This window comes from Equus przewalskii, chromosome X (genome assembly GCF_037783145.1).
Source record: "Equus przewalskii isolate Varuska chromosome X, EquPr2, whole genome shotgun sequence".
Classification (NCBI taxonomy): domain Eukaryota; kingdom Metazoa; phylum Chordata; class Mammalia; order Perissodactyla; family Equidae; genus Equus; species Equus przewalskii.
In genome coordinates this window covers 38,492,180-38,518,643 of record NC_091863.1, presented here as the reverse complement: position 1 = coordinate 38,518,643, position 26,464 = coordinate 38,492,180, and the positions used below count along the sequence as shown (strand labels likewise).

General features: G+C 40.7%; 1 protein-coding gene across 1 annotated transcript in view; it reads right to left on the bottom strand.

Moving 5' to 3' along the window:
• RP2 (RP2 activator of ARL3 GTPase) overlaps window positions 1–19,496 on the bottom strand; it is a 38,240-nt gene extending 18,744 nt beyond the window's left edge. Inside the window, exons 1-3 of the mRNA XM_070606517.1 lie at window positions 19,167–19,496; window positions 7,473–8,138; window positions 2,585–2,699 (exon numbers count right to left, since the gene is read on the bottom strand). Coding sequence (XP_070462618.1) covers window positions 2,585–2,699; window positions 7,473–8,138; window positions 19,167–19,271 — 886 coding nt within the window. The 5' untranslated portion in view covers window positions 19,272–19,496. The remainder of the gene's footprint in view (window positions 1–2,584; window positions 2,700–7,472; window positions 8,139–19,166) is intronic.
• Window positions 19,497–26,464: the final 6,968 nt, after the last annotated feature.

The window sequence follows — 26,464 nt, the reverse complement described above, 5'->3', positions numbered from 1 at the left end:
TGAGCAATCCTCCTTAGAATGACTGATGGCCACTTTTAGGTAAGGACCCAATCCATCCAACTCCTGGTGGAATATCTCCACTGACAGCCTGCTCACTATTCCACATCAATCAATGCACTACTGGGCAGCTTAAAATTTTTCCCCAACTTTTTATTTTGGAAAATTCCAAACACCATAGAAAAGATGAAAGAAGAACATAAACATCCATTTGCTCTTCGCCTACACCCGTCAAATGTTAACATTTGGCCAAATTTCCTTTATCACATGCTATACCCAAACACACATGCACACATACACACACACTGTTTTTGTTTTGCTGAGTCATTTGAAAATAGCAGACATCATGATACTTCAGCGTGCATCTCCTACATAACCAGGATACCACTAGCATACCTAAGGATACTAACAATAATTCCACACTATCATTTTCAAACTTCCCCAGTTGTCTCCAAAATGTCTTTTACAGCTTTATAACTCACCCACCCCCAATCCAAGATCCAACCAAGGTCATCCCTTGCATTTAGTTGTTTCTTTTATCCAAGAACAGTCCTCCATCGTTTTTGTTTGTTTTCCAGGACATCGTCTGAAGAGTCCTAGCCAGCTGTCTTGTAGAATGTCTTCAGTTGTGGATTTGTCTCCCTGTTTCCTCATGGTGTCATTTAACATAACCCTAGATTTCCTTTCTTTCCTATAAACTAGAAGGCAAGTCTTGGATCGATTAGATTCAGGTTAAATATTTTTGGCAAGAAGACTTCATAGGTGATGTTGTGTATTTCTTGTTGCGCCACATCAGGAGAAATACACTGGCAGGCTGCCCTGCCATCAGTGACGCTAAGTTTGATCACTGGGTTAATGGGATCATCAAGTTTCTGCTGTAAAGGTACACTCCGCCTTGGAATTAGAATGTATAAATACTCTATTTCTTATCAGCTTTTCCCCCAATAGTTTTAGCATTCACTGATAATCTTTGTCTGAAGTATTATATCGAGGGCTGGAAAAAGTCTATCATTCCTTCTACATTTATTAGCTCACAGTATTCTGTACAGAGCAGAAGAGCTTTCCTTTATTTCCTCTTCCCCTCTTTTTTATTATGACTAGATGCATAGATCTCTGCTGCTGTTAAATAAATTCCTTTCATTATTCTTTTTGATGCTCAAATTGTCCCACATTTGGCCAGTGGAAACTCCTTCACGCTGGCTCCTGTGACCTTTTGATGTACCTCATTAGTCTTTGAGTACTTCCTGTGAGTATCTCTGGTTTATATGACATTTATTTGCTGAAATTCCTATAACATCTGCCCATTGGTTTTGGTTCTACTTTTTGGAGGAACAGAACATTTTACTTCTTCCATGTAGAATGTTGTGTTAAGTAAACACAGATATTATATTTGGGTTGGAGCAATTCTATGAAACCACTACACTAACAGTACATGAGTACATAGATCATTAATGTAGACTTACTCGTATGCTCACTTCATCCCTAATTCTCACACTTTAGGATGTCCATTACACTTATTACTTGATTCAATTTATAAAAGCTGCTGAGAGTTTAAAGGTTCATTTTCAAGGTTCCATCAGAATGTTCCCATGTCAAAATGGTCGCACCAAAGGAGCCAGGTCACGATTTCCTATTGGTAATCTGGGAGAGATTCATGCACTGGGTTGGAGCGAATCCTTGATGCTACTCGAGTAACCACAAGGTATATGAGATACTGTATTAATACTTAAGGGCTGACTCACACCCAGCATTAGTTATTAAAGTTATCCTAACAATCCTCCAACGTTTTCACACAGGTTTTTGCAGTTTATTACAACTTCTTTATTTATAAAGAGCATGTAAATGCAGATGCACCCTCTTTCTAGGGTATACCCCTTCAGCATTGCATATCTCTACACATATTTGCTCAGGCTAGTCAAGAAAAGTCTGATGAGCTTTGAGCAAACAATGTCCCTGCTCTGACAGATAAATAGTATTCTGTCCTCTAGAATAAGTACACCTTCAAAGGCATACAGGCAGACAGCAGCCCTTCAGGAGGGCACATGAGCTCTAGTTCCTCTGTGTGCAGACATATTTCCAGCATCTGAAATTTATTGGTGGCAGTCGCCCACTGGGGAAAACAATTCTAATTATGCATGAGAAGTTAATCAATTATATCAAATACATAAAATAGTACACCATTTTATTTATATTTCTTATTTCTTTTCCAGTATGGTCAAAGCACACTGAAAGCAGAAAGAATCCTCATCAAGTGCTTTGTAACTGTGGGCAGGGAAAATGAAATGGTCACTCACTGTAATACAATAATACGACAATAATTAAAAAGAATAAAATACATAATAATAAAATGTGACTTTCAAGTACTAAGATGATAGAATAGGAAAAAATCCTAATGCCTAACTTCTGGTTAGTTATATAAGGTTTTTTGAATGATGTGAAATTCTGACATTTCTGAATAGTAATAGGAAAAAACATAAAACAAATGAGAAAGAGAAGGCAATGGAAGAGAAATGCTAAAGGCAGAAATAAATCAAATCAGCATGTCAAGAGAATAACCACAAAAGTAGACCAATCATCCAGAAGGTACCTTTGTTCAGAAGAGGAAGGAAGTCAGCTGCTTTTTCCCGAAAAACTCTCTGAGCATCCTCAGCTTTCATTGACACTTCCTTTGTCTGAACTAGGAAAAAGCCTTTATTAACCATCTGTGGAAAATAAAATTTCATTTAGATTTTAAAATGACCTTCTGAGAGTAAAACAATATTTTCCTATTCTCGTATTTTTCTGCACCAAACGCAACACAGCCTGCTGCTTTTTGTTTTAGCGATGACTCTCATTCAGGGTGTTTGCTCTAACATGTTTCCACATATACGGGGTTCTTCCTTCCAGATGGGTGGTTCTGGTTAAGAATTAGTACTGCAATGCCTACTGTTAAGATTAGAGTCCAACAAATGTGAATTATCCCTCAAAATTTAAAACATACTTAAAAATTTTCTTTGACTGAAACTAACAGATGGAAGCTTTAGTTTGGTGATACTGCAAATGTCCAATGAGAGGAGAATGGTTAAGTAAATTACAGTACATTTACATGATAAAGTATCATAGTTCATCAAATATAACAAATAAGATGGGGAAAAGCTTACATGATAATGTTAATCTTAAAAAGCACGATACACATGTATACAGTGTAGCACAATAACAATAGATTACATTTATGGAGCAGTTACTATGTGCCAGGCAGTTTTGTGCACTTTGCGTGTATAACACATTTAGCCCTCAGGTGAGGTACCTATTACTACTCTCATTTTATAGACAAGAAAACTAAGGCACAGAGTGGTTAAGGAACCTGCCCAAGGTCACACAACTATTAAGTAACAGAGCTGTGATTCAAACCCAATTAATCTGATTATAGACTAAATAAATTAAAAATTATTCCTAAAAAGACTATTCAAGGTACATTATGGATTATTTTTAAACTTATTTCTACAGTTTTCTACAATAAGTACATATTAATTTTTAAAATAATTATGGAAGTAGTTTTAAAAAATGCAAAGTCATTCAACCAATTAATTTTTTTTAGCAAAGCCTCTTGGGGTTTTAATTATAAAAGTAACATAGGCTCAATACAGAACATTTGAAAACAAAGAAATATCAACCAAAGTGCTACCACTCAAGGATGCCACTGCCCATATCGGTGTACTTCCTTTTACTCTCCCAGTTTTCTTTTTCCCCCATTACAGAAATAATACATGTTCATTGTAAAATCCATAGAACCACAAAAAAGAAAACTCTGCTCTTAATCCACTTCCTAAGAATAACCATAACTGTTAACATTTTAGTATATATAATTTTCCAGACTTACCTACTTTATTTAATTTTTTAAGGAAGATTAGCCCTGAGCTAACATCTGCTGTAGATTCTCCTCTTTTTGCTGAGGAAGACTGGCCCTGAGCTAACATCCGTGCCCATCTTCCTCCACTTTATACGTGGGACGCCTACCACAGCATGGCTTGACAAGCGGTGCCATGTCCGCACCCGGGATCCGAACTGGCGAACCCCAGGCCGCCAAAGCGGAACATGCGAACTTAACCACTGTGCTACTGGGCCAGCCCCAGACTTATCTACTTAAAAAAGAATCAGATACTTACATAATATTCTACAGATTTTCACTTACTTGATTGTGAACATTTTCCAGCAATTCTACTATAAAATCAGTTTTAATGGTTGACAGTATTTCATTCTATGGCTACATTATTCCATACCATTCCATCAAATTGGAATCAAACTTAAATCTGTTTTCAAAGCCCTCAATGCTGCCTCAGAAAAAAGAAACATACATAAAAAAGTAGCAGAAAATTACACGGACATCACTGCCAGATGATGACTGCAAAGTTACTTAAAATATCAGAAACAATCCTACATCTGCTTCTAATTTTCTAGACAGCTCGTTACCTCTCACTTTATAATCAGACACATAAACTGACAAAAGATGATTAATTCAAAATGCCGTTACCTAAAAACAAATAAGGAACTATGAAAACTATATCTGTTTTGATATATCACTGCAGATTGTTGAAGAGACTCTTTTTCATGAAAATTCTTCTACTTTTAAAGACTAGAAAATAGTGGTAACTACCCAACTTAAATTATGCAATATTTTACTTCCAAACAATTGTGCATACTTTTACTCTAATTTTCCTGTGCGTATCTGTGATGCAGGTAAGAGCCTGCAAGAAATCTGAGTTTTAGGTGAGAAAACTGAGGCCCAGTAACTTCTCTTGACTCCCAAGGGAATGTGCTCTGCTTTACCCAGCTTTTCTGGACTTCCTACTCTCTTAAGTTTTATACTTCCTATCTCAAAAAAAAAAAAACATTATGATAAGTTTAATTTATGAAAACGTGAAACAAAATTCTGTGATACTCCTAGGGTTTAACAAAAGCAGAGTTAGCAACCACAGTTCCAGTCTAAGCTATCCTAAGCTATTTGTGTTATGAAATGAGACTCAAGTTTCATTTTTCCATCTCAGAATTAACTAGCTTCTACACATATTTTCCTGGGAACTCGAGCTTCATTTTTTAAAAAACACGTAATCTTGGGGCCAGCCCCGTGGCTGAGTGGTTACGTTCCTGCGCTCCACTTGGGCGGCCGGTTCGGATCCTGGGCGCAGACCTTGCACCGCTCATCAGGCCACGCTGAGGCAGCGTCCCACATAGCACAACCAGAGGGACCTACAGCTAGAATACACAACTATGTACTGGGGGCTTTGGGGAGAAGAAGAAGAAACAAACAAACCAAGATTGGCAACATGTTAGCTCGGGCGCCAAGCTTAAGAAGGAAAAAAAGAATTAAAAAAAACTTTGTAACCTCTCTCTTAATATGTAAGTCACTGGTCTTTCAGCACATTTGATACCCTCTTCACAGGTACTTGGCCTTTTCTTCTCTTTTCATTCCTTAATTCCGATTTCAGAATTAGATAGGATAACTGTAGCCAGAAAGTCCCAGGGCTTTTCTTTCTAGGCTGGAGGGTAGTAGCTGCCTTGACTCCACATACTTTGGATCACATTCCTGTTCCACCAGGCTTTTATCAACTTCCCTTCACCACGGAGGCAGCATGGTAGCAGCATGCTTAAGGGTTAAGACTGTGGCCTACAAAGCGAGACTGCCCTGGATTTAAATCATGGCTCTGCTGTTTACCAGCTGAGTGACCTTTTGAAGGTTACTTACCCTCTCTGTGGCTCATTTTCCTTATCTGTGAAAAGGGGAATAATGGTACCTATTTCATAGGTTATCCTGAATTAAGTGAGTTAATCCATTTAAATCCCTTACAACAGTGTCTGGTATATAGTAACACTGTATAAATGTTAGCTATTATTGTTGTTGTTGTTGTTAGAGTTTTGTTTGTTTTTAATTATTTTGTAATCTAGAAGGACATCTAAAGAATATCATTCTTCCTGGTCATGTTGCTTTCAAGTGCACACAACACTGCCATTTCACACGTCAGATACCAAAAGTTAAAAGGTGAAGAACATCTGATGACTCAAGAAGGAAGACAGCTTGTTTTGATGGTTTTTTTCTTTAAATATGCTACATATTCTTTACATCCACTCCTCACTACCTACCAAAAAGGGGTTTAGCCTGAATAGTTACGTCTTTTGAAAACTGTACGTAGATCTTTTTTAAAAAATCACCTCATAGTATAATGAAAATATCACCTCTCAGATGTTGCATTAGCATGTGATTCAACAGCTCAAAGGCCAGAAGCACGGTTTTCATGTCTTACCACATTCACAGCATGTTTTTATCAGATTGGCATAATAAAAAAAGAAAATATCAAAGTCTGAAAATGATACCTTGGCTTCTGTTGTTTTTGAAAACTAGACCTCAGATATACTCTATAGATTTCAGACATGGGTTTTCTACCTTGTAGAATGTAGAGCTATAGAGAGGTAGTCATTTTTAGTTTTTTTCCTAAAACCATTCCTTTTGACAGAACTGTTACAACTTTTTAAAAATCCATTAAAAAAGACTTGATGAGTTTTCCATTCACTTCTCCATTTCTGGAAGTTTGATTTTTAAACTCGAACAGACTCCTCCTGAAGAACGTCTGATTAATGGATGATCAAGGCATCCTTCTGCTGCCTCTCCGCGGGAGCGCCCAGCAACACAGCAACCGCTGCTGCTGGAGCCCCTGACCTCTACGGCCCCAGTTATTTTTCAAGTGGAAGCTGCTTGAGAAAAGAACCCAGAGAACCTTTCTACACTCACGAACTCACCACACGCCCCTGCTCAGGAGCCCACAACCTCTGCTATCCCAGCTCCCACCTCATTCTTCCGCACCAACCTCCCCTCCTTGGCAATAGGGCAAAGGAAAATAAGGAAAGCAATGTGGAGGTGGCTCTCATAGTCAAAAGGGGGTCCTATTCCTAAATGTCTTTGCTACCTCCTAACCAATGAAAACTCCAAATAAATTTCCTCACTAAATCATTATAAAAGGCTGTGCCTTACTATGCAGTGCTACTTTTGTGAGCTTCCATGGAAATCATTTATTATGAAGAACACAAGTTCTTTGAAGGCAGAGAATTTTGTCTGTGTCTCTCCACCTCCAGGAGATACTATATTTCATCAGCTCTAAGTTGCTGTCACTTGTAGGATGCATTTCAGATAAGTGAAAATGTGGAAAACAAATGGGCATCCTCTAATCAATGAAATATGATAACAGAGTAACTTGCACATAGTAAGTGCTTAATAAATGCTTACTGAATTGAATTATATTTTTAAAAAGTTTCTTTGGGAAAATATTTTGGGGCCTAAGCAACCTCTGTAAGATTTATCTTACAGATAAATCTGTAGGGAGCAGAGGACTATAACTTAAGGATTGCCTGTATTTCTAACAGCCAATTTGAAAAAAATGGAAGTTCTTGGAAAGCGGTGTGTTTCTATCTAGTTGTATGTCTGTTTCTCTTCTCTCTCTCCTTACCTCATCAATTAGTTTCCTGGCATTTGCGATAGTATAATCGCCAGCAAATAATACCACTAAGCATGATTCATCACTGCTCTTCTGTCTCTGACCCCTGGATACTGGAACGATACTTCTGTTGCCTTCTGTGGAAATGCGGACAGCCTTGAGCTCTTCGGTGGTAGGCAGAGGAACACGGTCTTGAACTACAGCATCTTCTGGAAGAAGGCTCCAGTTGAGTTCTCCTGACACAGGTGTAAAGTCATGAACGTTACTCCAGGTATTATTGAAGATACTTAGCCCTGCATCTTTGAACTGGAAAGCTAATTCAGGGTAGTACCATTGAAAACAGCCAAATTTGATATTTGTGGAAGACTCAATGATGGGCTGAGTGGCGCAGCACAAAAAGACTTCCAGCTTTCTACAATCCCGCACACGAAACTGCTGGCAGGCTAACGCGCATCGGCAATCTCTGCAATTTCGGAAAAACACACTGCCTTTCACGGGTCCCAGAAAGATTACGCAGTTAGTACAGTCATCAATTGTGACTGTAGCAGAGTGATCAAAAATATAGATGTTACAGTTCTCACAGTCTTGAATGAGAAACTGTTGCCCTGCCACTTTCCCAGGTAAGCGGCCTACTGTTTCATCCTTCAGGCCACTCAGCAGGTAGTCTTTCGGATCAACCTGCAGAGACAAAACACACACCTTGAGTATTATTAACATTATTCAACAGATACCAATTAAATGTCTATTGGGTGCCAGGCCCAATTCTTAGTGCTAGAATAATACGTTCCTACTTTCACTGACTTTGCGACATAGTAAGAAAATGAACAGTGCAAATTTTTTTTTCCAATAAAGAAAAGGCATGGGCGGGGGTGAAAGGGAGAGGGAACTATTATAGATAAAGACTCAATAACATATCAGCCAAACAATGTGCGGACAGTGTTTGGATCCTGTTTCAACATATCAATCGTAAAAGCACTTTTTTGAAACAATTAGCGAAATTCTCACACATATACACAGCATAATGGATAATATTAAGGAATATTTCAGCTCTGACCCTTTTTCTGATGCTTCACTTTTAAAATAACTTCTGCTTCTTTAAAACTTCTGAAATTGGAAATACACCCAGATTGAAATATAACTTCTCTCTTTTTTGTGTGAGGAAGATTGGCCCTGAGCTAACATCTGTTGCCAATCTTCCTCTTTTTGCTTGAGGAAGATTGTCATTCAGCTAACATCTGTGCCAATCTTCCTCTATTTTATGTGGGATGCCGCAACAGCGTGGCTTGACGAGCAGTGCTAGGTCCGTGCCCAGGATCTGAACCTGCAAACCCTGGGCCGCTGAAGCAGAGCACGCAAACTTAACCATTACGCCACTGGGCCAGCCCCTGAAATATATTTCTCTGTTCTTCCATAAATTGAGGCATGGGTCTTAGTTTCTAAACCCTGACTGATTTCTGCAACACATTACAGAAAATGGAAGAACCTGAAAGCACAAGAATCACTATATGTCAGAACTTGCATCTACTAGATATTCCAAACTAAAGCTCACATAATCTTTTAAACGGTATGCCTGGAATCTGTCACATTATTTTTTTAAATTTTAACTGGCATCTCAAAATATAGTCATTAAAAGGCCATTTTGGGGCTGGCCCCGTGGCCGAGTGGTTAAGTTCGTGCGCTCTGCTGCAGGCGGCCCAGTGTTTCGTTGGTTCGAATCCTGGGCGCGGACATGGCACTGCTCATCAAACCACGCTGAGGCAGCGTCCCACATACCACAACTAGAGGAACCCACAACAAGAAATATACAACTATGTACTGGGGGGCTTTGGGGAGAAAAAGGAAAAAATAAAATCTTAAAAAAAAAAAAAAAAAGGCCATTTTGATTTTTCCACATTATTTTTGTATTCACTTCCACTGTTTTACCTGTTTGCAAATATTAAATTTCATGCAAAACTTTATGCACCAGAAACAGGCTCCCAGAGATACAGTATGCAAAAACCCGATTTTTTTTTTTAAGATTTTATTTTTTTCCTTTTTCTCCCCAAAGCCCCCTGGTACATAGTTGTATATTCTTCGTTGTGGGTCCTTCTAGTTGTGGCATGTGGGACGCTGCCTCAGCGTGGTTTGATGAGCAGTGCCATGTCCGCGCCCAGGATTCGAACCAACGAAACACTGGGCCGCCTGCAGCAGAGCGCGCGAACTTAACCACTCAGCCACAAGGCCAGCCCCCCGATTTTTTTTTTACAAAGGATAATTTAATCATCGTAATTATTAGCAAACTAGCTTAAAGTGACTTATTCAATATTGCACAATAAATGTACTTATCCAGTTTTACATAATGTACTAGAAGGGGTACTGGTCTGTAGCACGAGGCAATAAAAGAGGCACTTGTTTTCCAGTCTCAATTTTGTCACCTCTGAGCAACATGATCTTGAAAAAGGCACTTCAGCTTTCTGGATCTTCAGTTATTCAACCAACATTTGAACACCCAGTATGAGCCAGACATTGTTTTAGGCACTGAAATGAATACGACCAGTTCTTTCCATAAAAGAAGTAAACACTAACCTAAACAGATCATTTAAAAACCACTTGACTGTGTAATGAGAAATGCCCAGAATATTCTGGAAATACAGAAGAGGAACACCTGGGGCGGGGGACGTGGGGGTATAAGACTTCCCGTATGAAGTGAGAATGAATAAGCTGGAGTTCACCAGGTAAAAGGGGTGGGAGTAAAGAACCCTCCCTTCGCACGCCAGGCAAAAGTGAAAGGAGGAGGAAAATAAAACTCTTCAGGGAGGGTGAGGAAAACTGGTGTGACCGGTGACACTGGAATGGGAGCAGAAAAAGCTAGAGAGGTAGGTGGGGGCCACAGTATAAAGCTTGGAAGTTATCCATGGGCAATAGGGTGCCACAGGAGGATTTAAATAATTTACATTTCAGGAAGATTATTCTGATGGGAATAAGGAAAAGTGGATCGCAGATCCGAGACGCTGTTGCAGTTGTCCAGAAAAGGCTGGAACTAGAGCAGTGGTTAGCAGGGAAGAGGAAAATGGGATAAATTTAAGAAATATTGAGGAAGTAGAATCGGCAGATTTGGTAATTCAATGGCTGTAGGAGGTAAGGCCGAAGGATGGATCAAAAATGATTCCTAGTTCTCTAGTCGAGTGTTTTTCAACCTTTTTGACCACAATCCACACTAGTACATTCTTCAGCACAGTCCAGTACACATACTTAAGAGTATTTGTGCATGTCCGTGTACCAATGAAACAAAAGTTTCACAAAATAATATTTACCCTTATTTTGTGTTAAGCCCCTTAATACCTTCTATTATCCCACTCACAGGTTTGAAAAAACATTGCTCTGGCTTATGTGATTGGATGTTGGTAGTGCCACACACACAAAATGGAAAACACAGGAGGCAACACAGGTTTAATGTGGGAAGATGTGTTCAAGCGATTTCATTTCTAGGAGTTTACAGGTGACGTACATATATAAAGGGCCAGTGTTGCTGCTGGCTCCCCGTTGCCCAAGATCAACCCCAAAGGGACCAAGTAAGGAAAACACCAAGAAAAGGGGAAACTCTGAGACACCCCTGTGGTGGGGTGTGGGAGGATACAATAGTAAAGGAACACCTGAGATTTCTGCTCTAGCTTCTCCCCCTCCCAAATCTTGAGACAATAGTGCTTCCCCCACACCTGCTGGGACTCAGACCTCTGGTCTAGACTTCCCTGGGAGTAAACGCAGGGCAGGGCAGAAACCCTGAGTTGGTGAAGAGCTGAGAAAAACACGTGGGGACTAACTTTGACAGTCATTCTGGACCTCTCCAAACCCTCAGAACTGGTGAATTAAAATCTAAGGAGTGTCTTCGAATGCTGTTTCTCTCAATTATTGATCGGTCAAGTGGAGTAAAAAAATAAAATCAACAAAAATATAGAAGATCTCAACCACACGATGAATAAGCTTGAGTTCTGCATCCAATAAGTATACTCACATTTTCTTCTTAAGCACACATTAAAGAGTTTTTTAAAATCATGTACTAAATCATAAAGAAAGCCTCAACAAATTTTAAATAACAAATAACTTACAGGTCATGATAGTGGACCAACATGCAACTAAGTTAGAAGTTAATTAAAAAAAGATACTTTTAAAAATCTTTGCCTATTCAAAAAATTTTAAAAACACACTGCTAATAAGTCATGGGTTAAAGAAGAAATCATAATCAAAATCTAAAAATACTTAGAATTAAATGGTAAGACACCACATATGGGAAATCAACAGTTCAAAGAGATTTATGCATCCCTATGAGGGGTATGTACTATCATTATCTCTATCATGGCTTCCAGCAGCATGAGGCCAAATAACTTGCCCAAGGTCACAGAGTTAGTAAGTGCTTGAGCTGAGTCTCAGACCTAGGCAGTCTGGCTCCTAAGTCCATTCTCTTGGCTGCTTCTTCATACTCAACTACATTCAAACAGAAAGCAGTGTTTACTAGGCATATAAACCAATGGAACAGAACAGAGGGTTCAAAAATAGACATGTGTATATTGACAAAGGTGCAAAGGCAATTCAATATAGAAAAGATAGTCTTTTCAACAACTGGTGCTGGAACAATTGGACATCCATATGTAAAAAAAATAAAAAGAATCTCCCATACCTTGCACCATATATAACAATTAACTCAAAATGGATCACAGAACCTAAAAATAAAATCCAAAAGTCTAAAAACTCTAGAAGAAAACAGTGGAGAAAATCTTTGTAATCTTGGTTAGGCAAAGATTTCGTAGATGTGAAACCAAAAACACAATCCATAAAAGAAAAAATTGAAAATCAGACTTTTATCAAAATCAAAAACTTTTCTTCCTCAAAAGACACTGTTAAGAAAAGACAAGTCATTAATTGGGAAAAAAAATGTTTGCAAAACACATATATGACAAGGGACTTATATCCAGGATATATAAAGAACTCTCAAAACTCAATAATAAGAAAACAAATAACCCAGTAAAAAATAGGCAAAAGATTTTAATAAACACTTCACCAAGGAAAATATACGGATGGCAAATAAGTACATGGAAAAATGCTCAAAATCACTAGTCATTAGGGAAGTGTAAATTAAATCATGATGAAATACCACTACATGCCTATTAGAATGGCTAAAATTTTTTGAAAACTGACCATACCAAGTGTCGGTGAGGATGCAGAGCAACTGGATCTCTCATACATTGCTGGTGGGACTGCAAAATGGCATTGCCACTTTGCAAAATAGTTTTGCAATTTCTTATAAAGTTTAATATACAATTTCCATATGATTCAGCAATCCCACTCCTAGGTATTCACCCAAGTGGAATGAAAACTTATGTTCACTCAAAACCCTGTATGCAAATGTTTATGGTAGCTTTATTCATAATGACCAAAATTGGAAACAACACAAATGTCCTTCGACTGGTGAATTGAGCAACAAATGTGGTACATCCGTATAATGGAATACTACTCGGTAATAAAAAGGAACTCGTGTACATGTAGCAACACGGATGAATCTTAAATGTACCATGCTAAGTGAAAGAAGCCAGACTCAAGAGGTTACATACTATATGATTCCATTTATATGACATTCTCAGAGAGACAAAACTATAGGGATAAAAAACTGATCAGAGGCTGGGGGCAGAGCTGACCACAAAGGAGCACGAGGAAATTTTGGGGGACGATGGAACTGCTCTATACCTTGATTGTGGTGATAGTTACACAGCTGTATTCATTTGTCAAAACTCACAGAACTGTACACTTTAAAAGGGTAAAATTTGCCGTACATAATTTATACTTCAATTAAACAAATTGCTTAAAATTGAAACATTATTAAGTCATTTTCAGGGCTACATAGCTATACAGCTGAAAGGTTATTTCATGAATGAAAAGGCAGTGCCATGTAATTATAGAAATAATATCAGTACTTTGGTCTTAAATACACTGATGACGAGAAAAGGTGCAGTACTATATTTCTGTTAGCTCACTGTGTTGCTAACTATATAATCACAAAATAGAATTATGGATTTTTAGGATCAGAAAGGATTTTCCACATCATCTAATCCAACCTGAATCTAATCTTACATCCTATCACATTCCCCTTGTTTACCCAGATTTGCCTGAATGCTTGTAGCAACGCTTACCTCCCCTCATGAGATGCTCAAGGAATTAGAGAACTGGAAGGGATCTTAGGAAACTGAGGGCTGGAAAAGCTAATTGGCTTTAGCGGTAAGGTGTAGTTGAGTGCAGAACACAAATTAAAATTCCAGTCCCATACACTTTCCACTCACTACGCTTTTTCCCTTTATCAAAACTATATGAGTGAGGAAATTGGAACACTCATACACCACTGGTAGAAATGTAAAATGGTGCAGACACTTTGAAAAACAGTTTGGCACATCCTCAAAAACTTAAACATAGAGTTACTATATGACCCAGGAATTCAAGTCCTGGGTTTATACCCGAGAGAAATAAAAACATATGTCTACACAAAACTTGTACACGAATGTTCATAGCAGCTTTATTCATAATAACCAAAAAGTGGAAACAACCAAAATGTCCATCAACTGATGAATGGGTAAATAAAAAAATGGATAAATAAAATAATATATCTAGGGGCTTGCTCTGTGGCTGAGTGGTTAAGTTCGCGCACTCCGCTGCGGCGGCCCAGGGTTCGGCTCCTGGGCGCGGACATGGCACCGCTTGTCAGGCCACGTTAAGGCAGCGTCCCACATCCCACAACTAGAAAGACCTGCAACTAAGATATACAACTGTGTACGGGGGGTTGGGGAAGATAAAGCAGAAAAAAAAAAAGAAGATAGGCAACAGTTGTTAGCTCGGGTGCCAATCTTTAAAAAAAAATAATATATCTATTCTGTGGAATGTTACTCAGCAATAAAAAGGAATAAAGTAGTGATACATGCTACAATATGGATGAATCTCAAAAACGTGCCATGTGAAAGAAGCCAGTAACAAAAGACCACGTATTGTATGATTTTATTGATATGAAATGTCCAAAATAGGCAAACCTATAGAGATTGAAAGTAAAATTGTGGTTTCCAGGGGCTGGGAGGAGCGCGTGGTGCGGAGGAAGTGCTAACGAGAGTGCGAGTTTCCTTCGCGGGGATGGAAATGTTCTAAAATTAGATCATAGTGATGGTAGTAACATAACCCTGTGAACTTATTAAAACTATTGAGTTGTACACTTTAAATGAGTGAATTATATGGTATATGAATTACATCTCAATAAAGCTACTTTTAAAATGAATAAACAAAGAACTAGCTATTGCCGTTAAAACACAACAACTTTATGTAAAGGATTTTAAAGCATGTTGACAAATTCTTTGACAATCCTCCCATCAAGAAGTCCCCTCCCCTTGGACCTGGTTGGACATGTGTGATTGCCTCAACCAACAGAATGTGGCAGAAGTAACACTAGGTCACTTCAGAGGCTAGTTAGAAAAAGCCACGCCGCTTCTGCCAGTCTCTCTTAGGACACTCACCCTTGGCACCCGGCCATCACACTGTGAGGAAGCCCGGGCTCCATGAAGAGGCCCCGGGCCCTCAGTCCCAGCAGAAAGCCAGCATCAACTCGCCAGCCAGCTCTGCGATTAAGCCATATTGAAAGCAGGTCCTCTGGTTCCCAGTCAGGCTGCCGCAGGTGATGCCATGTAGAGCAGAAAGCCAACCCTGCTAAGCCCCACACAAACTGCAGAGTTGGCAACACAATAAGTACTTACCATTATTCTAAGCCATGACGTTTTGGGGTGGTTTGGTATGCAGCAATGGATAACTAGAATACCTTATATACTTGAAAGGCTAAAAGTAGCATCTAGCCCCCTACTCAGTGCAGACGCTTCTTTCCAGTAGGTCACTCTCCAACCTCTGTCTGAACGTTTTGACTACCTTGGAAATCAGGTCCTCACAAAGCCACCCCTCCCACTGATGAACAACTCTGGGAATTATGACCTGCCTTATGTTCAGACTCGTTCTGTCCTGCTCCGTCTCTGGTCCGAGTCTTATCCTCAGTGGTAACATTACCGTCTAACCTCTCTTCCTCAGGACAGGCCTTGACCTTATTAAATAGTACAGAAATCTTTAGCACTGTTCCATTTTATAGCCAAGGAGCCTGCAATGTCCAACTTTCTCCAAAGTTACACAACAGGTATTGAATAAAATGCAGTTACTTGAATCTCTGGTATAAAGCTTTTGTTTAGTATTATTTCTATCGAATATGAGACAAATGTAATGGATACAGGATGTGTTGTCCATACTCAAACTCACAATTTTCATACTCATGCCATCATTGTTTAGAAGACTAATCCTCATTTCTATCATCTAGGAGAAGGAGTATTGGTATGAATAACTGGAAAATGAAAACTACTTTTCTGCACCACTCATCCTCCCCTTGTTCGTACTTAAATATTTCCTATTTTAACTCAAGAAAGCCAGTCAGCTCTTCGGGGCAGGGATCATTCTTAGAATTTTGAGTCTTCCTTGGTGTTTCAGTACATACATACTGAATGATTTGCCTGGCTATGGGAGACAGCATACAGATGAGGATAAAGGCACTTCTTTCCAAATGATTTAAACACATATCTTACAATCAAAAAATATTTCTCATCATGTCAATGTAGTAATTGTACAGTAAACTTTTTTCTTTTTCAAAGTCAGCAGCCATAGAAATGAGCTTCTCACACTGTTGATTACAGTATATCAGTTGCCATGACAACCTTTAGTCTCCAAACATTCTTTCTAATTGAGACAATTTCTCCTAGCTTCAGTCCCCTAAGACTGACCCAATTACACAACTCAAAAACCAAAACCCAGAGGGTGCCTCCCCATAAAGATACTCTGATTACACAACCTAAGGAAAAATTTAAACACCACTTTTCCAAGTTGCAAAGGAAACTTTTCAGCCAACGAATTTTGTTTTTAGACCTAAAGTCTTATAAATTGAATGGTAATTGTCTAGCATAACTTTAAAATTATATATGCTATACTCCAGGATCACATTATAGAAGCCTAAACTTTTAATACAAACCATTCTGTTAATGTATATACAATATATCTCATTTATGTTCTCTGGACTGTATTTGCATTCTATTCCTTTTAAGGTACAATTAAACTCTTCTAAGAGCAAACAAGTATCAGTAAAAGTATCATTAGGCTAACGCAGAACATTTGTACACTAGCCAAATCGGCCTCAGGAGAGGTAAGGAACTAGGGAAAAAAAAATCTTCAAAATCATATAAAATGTAGCAGTCTGTCATAAATGAGGCACCCTAGTCATTCCAAAAGAAAAAGAAAAATTCCCAAAAGAAAAAGCAATGTTGGGAAATGTGGTATCTGCATTGTTTCAAAATGTAAGCGGGGGGGGGGGGGGGGGCGGTGGGGCGCGGCCCGGGGCGGCCCGGTGGCCGAGTGGTTAAGTGCGCGCGCTCCGCTTCGGCGGCCCGGGGTTTCGCCGGTTCAGATGCTGGGCACGGACATGGCACCGCTCACTGAGCCACACTGAGGCGGCGTCCCACATGCCATAACTAGAAGGACCCACAACTAAAATACACAACTATGTACTGGGGGGCTTTGGGAGAAAAAGGAAAAATAAAATTAAAAAAAAACGTAAGCTGGGAATTCTCTTTAATAGTCCAAAAGATTTTTTTTTTTGAGGAAGATTAGCTCTGAGCTAACATCCACTGCCAATCCTCCTCTTTTTGCTGAGGAAGACTGGCCCTGAGCTAACATCCGTGCCCATCTTCCTCTATATGTGGGACGCCTGCCACAGCACGGCTTGCCAAGCGGTGCCATGTCCCCGCCCAGGATCCGAACCTGCAAACCCTGGGCCGCCCAAGCGGAGCGCGCGCACTTTAACCACTGCGCCACCAGGCCGGCCCCCAAAGGATTTTTAAATTGGGTTGTTTTCGGAATATAATGCTCATTTAGTTAGAAAAATTTTGATTAGTTGAGTTGATCAAGATTTTAACTTTTACTATACACATACGCAGAAGCATGAACTTATTTTATATTTCCAGTAACATCTCTTACACCTCTACAACTACAGTATCTAGCAGTGTTCCCCAAAAACGTTCCCTGTAAGCTCAAAACAATGTCTACAATGGAAAGTTTACCGTACGCTCATTGAGGGAGCGGGGGGGTTTAGATGTTGGTGTCCACTATTCTATTTTCCAATGTGTTTACTTAGCCAAAGAGCAAAAGAAAAAGTCACAGAACACATCCATTTATCTAAAAGGACAAAGATTAACATGCGAGATTCCAATTAACCCAAACATTACGTTAAGAAAGGTTAACTGTAAGACAATTTATTATGAAGTAATGAGTCAGAGGGCAACCAAGACTACTCTAAATAAAAAACTAAAAGCACTTTAGTTTTAGCCTATGATTTCAAAACAAAAAGCTAAAATAAAAATAAAATACACAATCTTCTCTATGGCAGACAGTTAAGCTTAAAGAATATTGTCAGAAATAGTAAGGATGAGGAAATGAATCTTTTAAAAGCTGTCCACCAAATGACTTTAAATGATAGGTGCAATCTTCTCGTACGACAGAAAGCACAGTACTTTCCATTCCTACATTATAAAACGTTGCTATCAAGTATGGATACGAGATAATAAATATACCGAGGAGGATCTGAGAAACAGGGGCAGAAAGATGGGGCTGAGAAGTCTGCAAAAAGTGTCCAATTTCTTAAATCTGACTCTTGGAGAATCAGGTTTACATGAATAAATGCTGCTGGGGATTGGAAATCACACAGGAAGATCTATGAAATCAAGACATTAATTAGAAATTTACTACAAAGTATTCATGGATAAAGATATGTTGCATTAAGCAAGGAGTTAACTGTTCATAACACTCATTTAAAAACCTCATTTTGTCTGGAAGACAAAAATAATTGATAAGTCTATCCAAATATTTTACTAAACACAAATGGAGAACTATGTAGAAAGAGGAAGCATTATGAAATTTATGACTAAGTGAGTTTTGAGCAAGACTAGTGGACATTTCCAAAGCTTTTTTGTTTCTGGCTACATATAAAATTAGAAATAAGGGCGTTTTCATTCACTTATAGCGATAGTAAAATACTGCCTGGTTTATGCTGGTTATTTTCACCTTTCACTCTTAACAGACATTCCAAGGCGGATTCGATTTTCATTATTCCTTTCGGGTAACTGGAAGAGGAGGGAGGGCAGAGCTGTACGTTCAACAGTCCGCTTCGTAACAGAAAATTCAGCAGTGGACATACTATCAGGCGCCGAAGAGATTTACCGGCTAGAGAGACAAAAGAGAAAGCCACAGAAAGAACAGAAGCCGCGAAAGAGATGAGAATCAGTCCCAAGTGTAACTCGAGGACTGGACGAAACCCCGCTGGGCGCTGCGGGTGAAACGAGCAGATCTGAGATCGGGGCATTCGCTGCTCTCCTTCCTTCTCTCGATCCCCTCCTTGGACGGGAGGTCAGGGTGCAGAGCACAGAGAAAGCCCCCAGGGGTCCATGCCCTGGACAAGGCGCACTCAGGCCCCCTCCAGCGCTTCCCAGCCCTCCGGGGCGCCCTCCTCGCAAAGTCATTCACTGCGACTTCAACTACCCGCGTGAGAGCGAGCGAGGGAGCCGCAAGGGCCCGTCGCGGAGAGGATCGGGAGGGCTGAGCCCAGCGGCGACGGACTCTGCTCACCTTCTCGCGCTGGTCCCAGCTGTACTGCTTCGGTGGCTTCTCTCCGCCCTCGGTCTTCTTCGGCTCCTTCTCAGCCTTCCGCCTCTTCGAGAAGAAGCAGCCCATGGTCCCGACCCGCGGGGCTCTCCGGCCGCTCCTCCTCGCCCGCCCGCTCGCTCAGGCCCCTCCCGGAGTGCGGCGTGAATCGCGGACGCCCGGGGCCCCCAGCTCTCCGCCCAGCCTTCTGCAGCCTCCGCTCGCCGTCAGGCCCAACACCCCTGCTCTTTTTCCTCCCAGTCGCCCTGACAACCCACCGCAGCCAATGACCGCTCGGCGCCCGGTGAGCCAATCAAAGTCTGCAAGCAGCACCGCGCGGCCTATGAACAGAGGTCGACGTAAGCGCACAACCATTCCACGCCCGGCTCCTGCACCAGCCCCCAGGGGCGGGCCCACCCGCCCCGGCCCCCGCGCTGCCCCGCCCCTTCTAGGAATTAGTGGGGCTCTCCAGCTGCTTGCGGTGCCCGCTCGGCGGTCCCGTCTGTTTGCCCTTGGTTCTCAGTGTCCAAGTTCTAGGCGCGGGAGGGATCCGTGATGCAACGTTAGACTTCAGATTTATGATGCAAGTGGTGAGGGAAAAGGAATTGCTGCTGATACAGGAAGGGGCCCTGAAATTCGCGTTCCTCACTCCCCTTCTCCCCTCATCGCCCGTCCTCCGCACCCACATCGTCTGGCCAGTGTTGCCCGCTCAGGAAACTTCCCCCAACAGCCTCCCCAACCCTCTTTGCCCTCTCTTGTGTACTTTCTTAATACTTCCACGTGTCATTGTAAAGTTGCACTTGTACTTAGTAAAACAATTATTTGCGTATCCTCTCCCTATGGGAACTGTGAATTTCTTGAGACCAAAAATGTACATGCCCTGTCTTAAAGGCCTGGCCCAACTCCACACTAGGTACTCAATAAAACGTTTGTCAAATGAATGCATGAATGAATACCTACACACTAGCATTTATAACCTTTTCCATATTTTCAAAGAAAGTGACTAAACTGTCTATGTGTGTGTGTGTGCGGAGGAGAGGGGTGGAGTTATGGTAAATGGATTTGCCTCACGAAGTTTATAGCTTAGTCAAGGACCTAAGCATTGCCATATAAACAATCAGGTAAGTTCTAAGCAAATGGTTTCAGGATTTACCTGAAGATATTAAAAATATATACACTAAATATGAACATTTGTTATACTTGGGCTGAATTTACTACAATACAAATGTATTGCTTATGTAATAGAAAAGGTAAGTTGTTGGTTTAATTCTCTGAGCAAAATACTTTGACATCTTGGTAGGACATCACACGCTGATTGCTTCAGGTTCAAATATGGCTATCTTGGGGCCGCCGGGTGGCGCAGCGATTAAGTGCGCACATTCCGCTTCCGCGGCCGGGTTCGCCAGTTCGGATCGCGGGTGCGGACCCATTTCGGATCCCGGGTGCGGACATGGCACCGCTTGGCCAGCCACGCTGTGGTAGGCGTGCCACATAGAAAGTGGAGGAAGATGGGCACGGATAGTAGCTCAGGGCCAGCCTTCCTCAGCAAAAAGAGGAGGATTGGCAGCAGTTAGCTCAGGGCTAATCTTCCTCAAAAAGAAAAAAAAATGTGGTTATCTTTTTACTTTCTCACACTTGATCACATCTAGTGTATATCCTAAATGAGTCTCTGACTTAACTTGAGCATTAAGAATGTTCCCTTTTTTACTTCCTGTCCTTTATTGCAGAATCAGGAAGAAAAGTGCATGTGCTCAAGTATTAGAAATTACTGCAAATTTAAGTTCCAGATCTTAGGCAATAGAGCCTTTCCTCAGCACACACTTTTTCTTTTTCAGAGTGAGATGAAAGGTCTATGTGAGGACGTTTTCGTTAAGGATCCTGGATATTTTATAGTCATGGAATGTTAAAATTGTGACCACCACGTAGTACAGTGAGGGGAACAGAGGTCCATAGAGGTGATGGGACTAATCTGTGGTCACAAAGAGAGTGGCCGAACAGGGACTAGAAAAACTCAGAGCCTGTGTTGGCCAGTGCTCCCTCCTGCCCTCAGTTTGTTCCTCTCTGATTCATCTGAAATAAAGACGTATCTCCTCAGGCCTTCTGATGCCTATGGGAGCTCCGTCCCACAGCGATGCTGTGCCTCTGAATGAACAAACAGCATAACTAATTTTAAGAAACAATCCGAAAACTCTCAGAGTTTTGGAGTATTCATTCACGAAAAAGTCAGACCTAAAACAAAATCTATGTCCAACAGGGATCTTTTCAGGGATCCTTAAATAAAAGTGAAGACAAAGTCCCCTTTCTATTAAATCCTATCCCACCGTCACTCTCGACCAAAGATAAAAGAAAGGAAATTTTAATTTAATTTCGCAAACTAGGGACTAGAAAGCCAATGAACAGAGCCAGTGCTAGAGCTTTCTCATGCTCTTTCTTTCTCTCACTCTTACTCATCCCCCGGCCCCTCGCCCCCCGCCCCCCCCCCCCCCGTGACTCTCATCACTACTGTCCCCGCCCGCCCCTGCAAACCAGCTCTCTTTACTTACATGCTCGTCAGCATACACATGGCTGAAGAACAGCCATCCCACCCTGATTCCTCATAGCCTTTCCATCCAAGGGCCTGCCACGGTCTCTTTATATCAGTTCAGATTCTCGAAGCGAGAGAACCAGATAAATTGCTGGCCAATCAATAGTAGAACGGTTGCCCGTCAGTCAAGTGTACCCACCGGTCTAATCGCCGCAGCTGCAGGGGTGGGCGCCATATTACAAACACGGGTGGGGAGCAGGGCCCGAAAGGGAACGCGTGCTGGCATCTCTGACTCCACAGAGTCCAGGCAAAAGTTGGTTGCTCTTTCTCCTGTACCCCTCCTGCTGCTTATACGCTTGTGACTTCTTTTCTGTAGAAAGCAGCCCTCCGTGTTCCGCTGAATGGATATATTCATCTATATTAAAAAGCTGGGTTGTGAGTTTGCTCCTGGCCACAGGTTCCAGAGATGGTCTGGGTCGCTTGTGCGTCTTGACCATGGAAGTGACACAGTTGCCGCTCAGAAGACAGTCCTGATGGGGTATATCTCCACAGCATGAATACGTAAGTTGCTTCAGCAACAACGGCTGGAAAAGTCCCTATTTTTGAGTTGACCTGACACGTGCTTGCTCACTCTGCACTCCTAAGGAAACACTTGACAGCAAGCGAAGGAGAAGGAAAGGAGGAGTCTTTTCATTATTTGTTGCTGCCTAACAAACCATGTGGAGCTTAATGGCTTAAAACAATGGTTATTTATTCTGCAATTTATCGTTATCGCAATTTATTATTTTGAATCTGCAATTTACGCAGAGCTCAGTGGGGACAACTTGTCTGTTCCATGCTACATCCAGAGCCTCAGCTGGGATGGCTCGAATGGCTGGGGGATTGGCCAGGAATCCTTCTATAGAAATCTCAGGGCCTCCCCATGTGATCTCTCCCGCCAGGGGGCCTTGGGGTGGTGGGACTTCCTATATCGTGCTGAGGGCTCCAAGAGTGAGCGTTCCAAGAGACCAAGGCGGAAGCTGGAGGGCCTCTCATGAGCTAGTCTCAGAAGACCTGCAACATCACTTCCATTGGATTCTATTGGTCATGCAGGGCTGGCCCTGATTCGCTGAGAGAGAGGACTAAACAAGGGAATGAATACTAAAAGGGGCAGATCTTTGGGGCGTCATCTCAGAGGCTGGCTCCTACAGCAGGCGTCAATTCTGTCGATGGTATTACATATGTACTGAAGGAGAGGATTGGAAGGTTAAAAAAATTGTACCGGCAGGTAACTTTTTTTCTTCTAAAAGATTTTTGAACTAAAATCTCTTCTTATACTTTAGCTTTTAGGTAGTTCTTACCAATTTCCTTTCACCATCTTATTGACCCGTTCTAATTATTTTTAAAAGCATCAAAACTTATGTGTAGTCAGGTTGTAAGGACTGTATATTTCTCCGACTGCTCCTAGCATAGCGTATCTCATTCACTGTTGGTAAAATTCCTAATGTAAGCCACATAAAAAAATATTTGGAAGTTAGTACAGAAGAAGAATAGCAGGAGGAACAGACTTGTCGCTCTGATGGGGTGGGGAGGGTTGAAGAGTCAAGAAAGGCTTCTCAGAAGTGAATGGTTTTAACAGCATAAAATAAAAATAATTCCAGTAACTTTTTACAGCAAAGTAGTTCCAATGGAAACTATTTAAAAAAATAGTTTCTGGACTGAAAAAAAATCTTTTTCAAGTGGAATTTCCATCTTCCAAATAAGCATTTCAATACTCTTCAGGAAAGGACAAGCTGTGATTAAACTAAAACCGCGGAGCTAATCAGTGTGTTTGTTCATAAAATTTGTTTTTATCCTTAGGATTTTATTAATAAAAGAGAGCTACTTCCCATTTTGCTCAAGCTAAATGAGAGATTACATTTCCTAGTTTTTCCTACACATATAGACCGAAAATAAGCTCTCCATCTGACATCTAGAAGATCCCAACCCACATAATTGCTAGTTGTCAACATTTGTACAGTATAAAATTTCAAAATAGTGAAAAGGAAAGATTTGGGCAAGATAACTGATGCCACAAGGCAAAAGTTTTAGTAAAATTATATTTAATAACATGTCCTAAATCTTACACAAGAAACTGGTTGATATCATGTAGATGAGCAACACTTACGCAGGGCTGGGAGTGCCTGGGGCTATTTCTTTCCTACTCACCCTTCTCCCCGGCCCCCAGTTCCTACCAAAAGCAAACAAAAGTAAGGGCTCATTCTAGACAAAATCTTCTCTTAGAACCCCCACTCCCCTCGCTAGGTTTTGGACGATTTCCACCTCCTCATCTCCCAACCACAAACACCCAGCTGCACGGTACATTCCAAGACCAGAATAAGAAAGTGAATCAGGCATCCAGGGAATGTCCTACTCAGTCACTAGACAAAGCCTGGTAAACATGGACCTTGCAACATTCTTCCATTTCTCCAATCTCTCCAACCACTCCCATCATCCCCAGGATAAATTTCAAACACCTCAGGGTAGGAATGCAGGATCCTTGTTCATCTGGCCGCGGGTGGCCCTTCAGTCTTGTCTGGTCCACTTCCCTGTGAGTACACCATGTTTTCAACACATAGTATGGTTTGCCACTCCCCAGGCTCCCCAAATGAGATATGCCTGTGTTTCCTGTGTCTGGACAGGCTATTCTTCTGCCTGGAATGGGTCAAACCCATTTTCCATCTCATGAATTTCTAGCCATCCTCCAGGAGTCAGCCAGGGCATCGTCTCCACTGTCTTAGCAGGTAGGTGGTGGGAAATATCCCACTTCTGCACGCTCAGAGTTTCTATGGAGGAACACATAGTGACTCTCAACCCAGGATGCTCATTACAATCCATGTGCTTGCAGAGCTTTAAGAAATACAGATGCTGGGCCCACCAGAATATCTGAAAGTAAGAGAAGAGGATCAGCATCAAAAACAAAACAATGACAATAAAGTTTAAAATTTCGAAAAAGCAAAAGAAAATTAATCAAGGAGGAAGACATGTCTTTAGCACTTCTTTCATGTATTCACTAATTCTCATGGTGCTAAGAGTGGCATCTAATAAACAACAATTCACTCTAAGACAGGGAGAAATCCGAGATTAGTAGGGTTTGGAGTGTATACAATTTGGGTTGGGTCCTTTTTTTATTGAGGTATAATTGACATACAGCTTCAGGTGTACCACATAATGATTCAATATTTGTATATATCGTGAAATGATCATCACAATACGTCTAGTTAACATCCATCACCATACATAGTTACAGAATTTTTTTTTATTCTTGTGATGAGGACTTTTAAGATCTACTCTCTTAGCAACTTTCAAATATGCAGTATAGTATTATTAACTATAATACTGACAGTCCCTGGGACTTTTAAATCCCGCCGTGCTGTACAATACATCCCTGTGACTTATTTATTTTATAAATGGAAATTTGTACCTTTAGCTCCCTTCACCCATTTTGCCCACTCCTCACCACCCACCTCTGGCAACCACCAATCTGTTCTCTGTATCTATGAGCTTAGCTGTTTTTTTTTTTTTTTGATATTCCGCATATAAGTGAAATCATATGGTATTTGTCTTTCTCTGTCCGACTTATTTCCCTTAGCATAATGCCCTGCAAATGTCCATTCATTTTGCAAATGGCAAAATTTCATTCTTTTTTTTTATGAAGCGCTCCGCACAGAACTGTACACAACTATTCTAAGGAATACATTGTAAAATTTCTGTATCGATCTGGTGTCCACACCAATGAACCTGTCTTTGTAACTGAACTTAGTGGTGATAACACAGGGTTTGTTATTAAACTACTTAGAATCAACCTCAGCTTTGTTTCCTACTGTCTGTCCTTGGAAAATGATTTCATTTCTCTGAGCCTCAGTTTCCTTATCATTAAAATGGGTATGATAATAATAGTACCTATCTCACATAATAGTTTTGAAGTTTGGCAATACTGTTAGTAAAGCATCTACTACAATATTCCAGCACATTCTAGGTGATCAAGTCTTCTTTTTAAAGTTATTTTATTGAGGTCATAATGGTTTATAACATTGTGTAATTTCAGGTGTACGTTATTATTTATCAGTTTCTGTGTAGACTGTATCGTGCTTACCACCAAGAATCTGATTTTTATCTGTCACCTGTCATACATGTGTCATATGTCATACATATGTGCTCCTTTACCCCCTTTGCCTTCTTCTCCCTTCCCCTCTGGTAACCACTAATCTGTTCTCTTTGTCCATATGTTTATCTTCCACATATTAGTGAAATCATGCAGTGTTTGTCTTTCTCTGTCTGGCTTATTTTGCTTAACATCATACCCTTGAAGTCCATGCATGTTGTTGTAAATGGGACAATTTTGTCTTTTTATGGCTGAGTAGTATTCCATTGTGTGTGTGTGTGTGTGTGTGTGATACGCACCACACTTTCTTTATCTATTCATCTGTTGATGGGCACTTGGGTTACTTCCACGTCTTGGCTATTGTGAATAATGTTGCAATGAACATGAGGGTGCATAAATCTCTTTGAATTGTTGATCTAAGATTTCATTCTTTTTTATGGCTGAATAATATCCCATTGTATACATATGTACCACGTTTTCTTTATCCATTCATTCATCAGTGGATACTTAGGTTGTTTCCATATCTTTGCTATTGCAAATGATGCTGCAGTGAACATGGGGGTGCAAATATGTTTTTGAGTTAGTTTTTTCATGTTCTTTGGATGAATACCTGGAAGTGGAATGGCTGGGTCATAT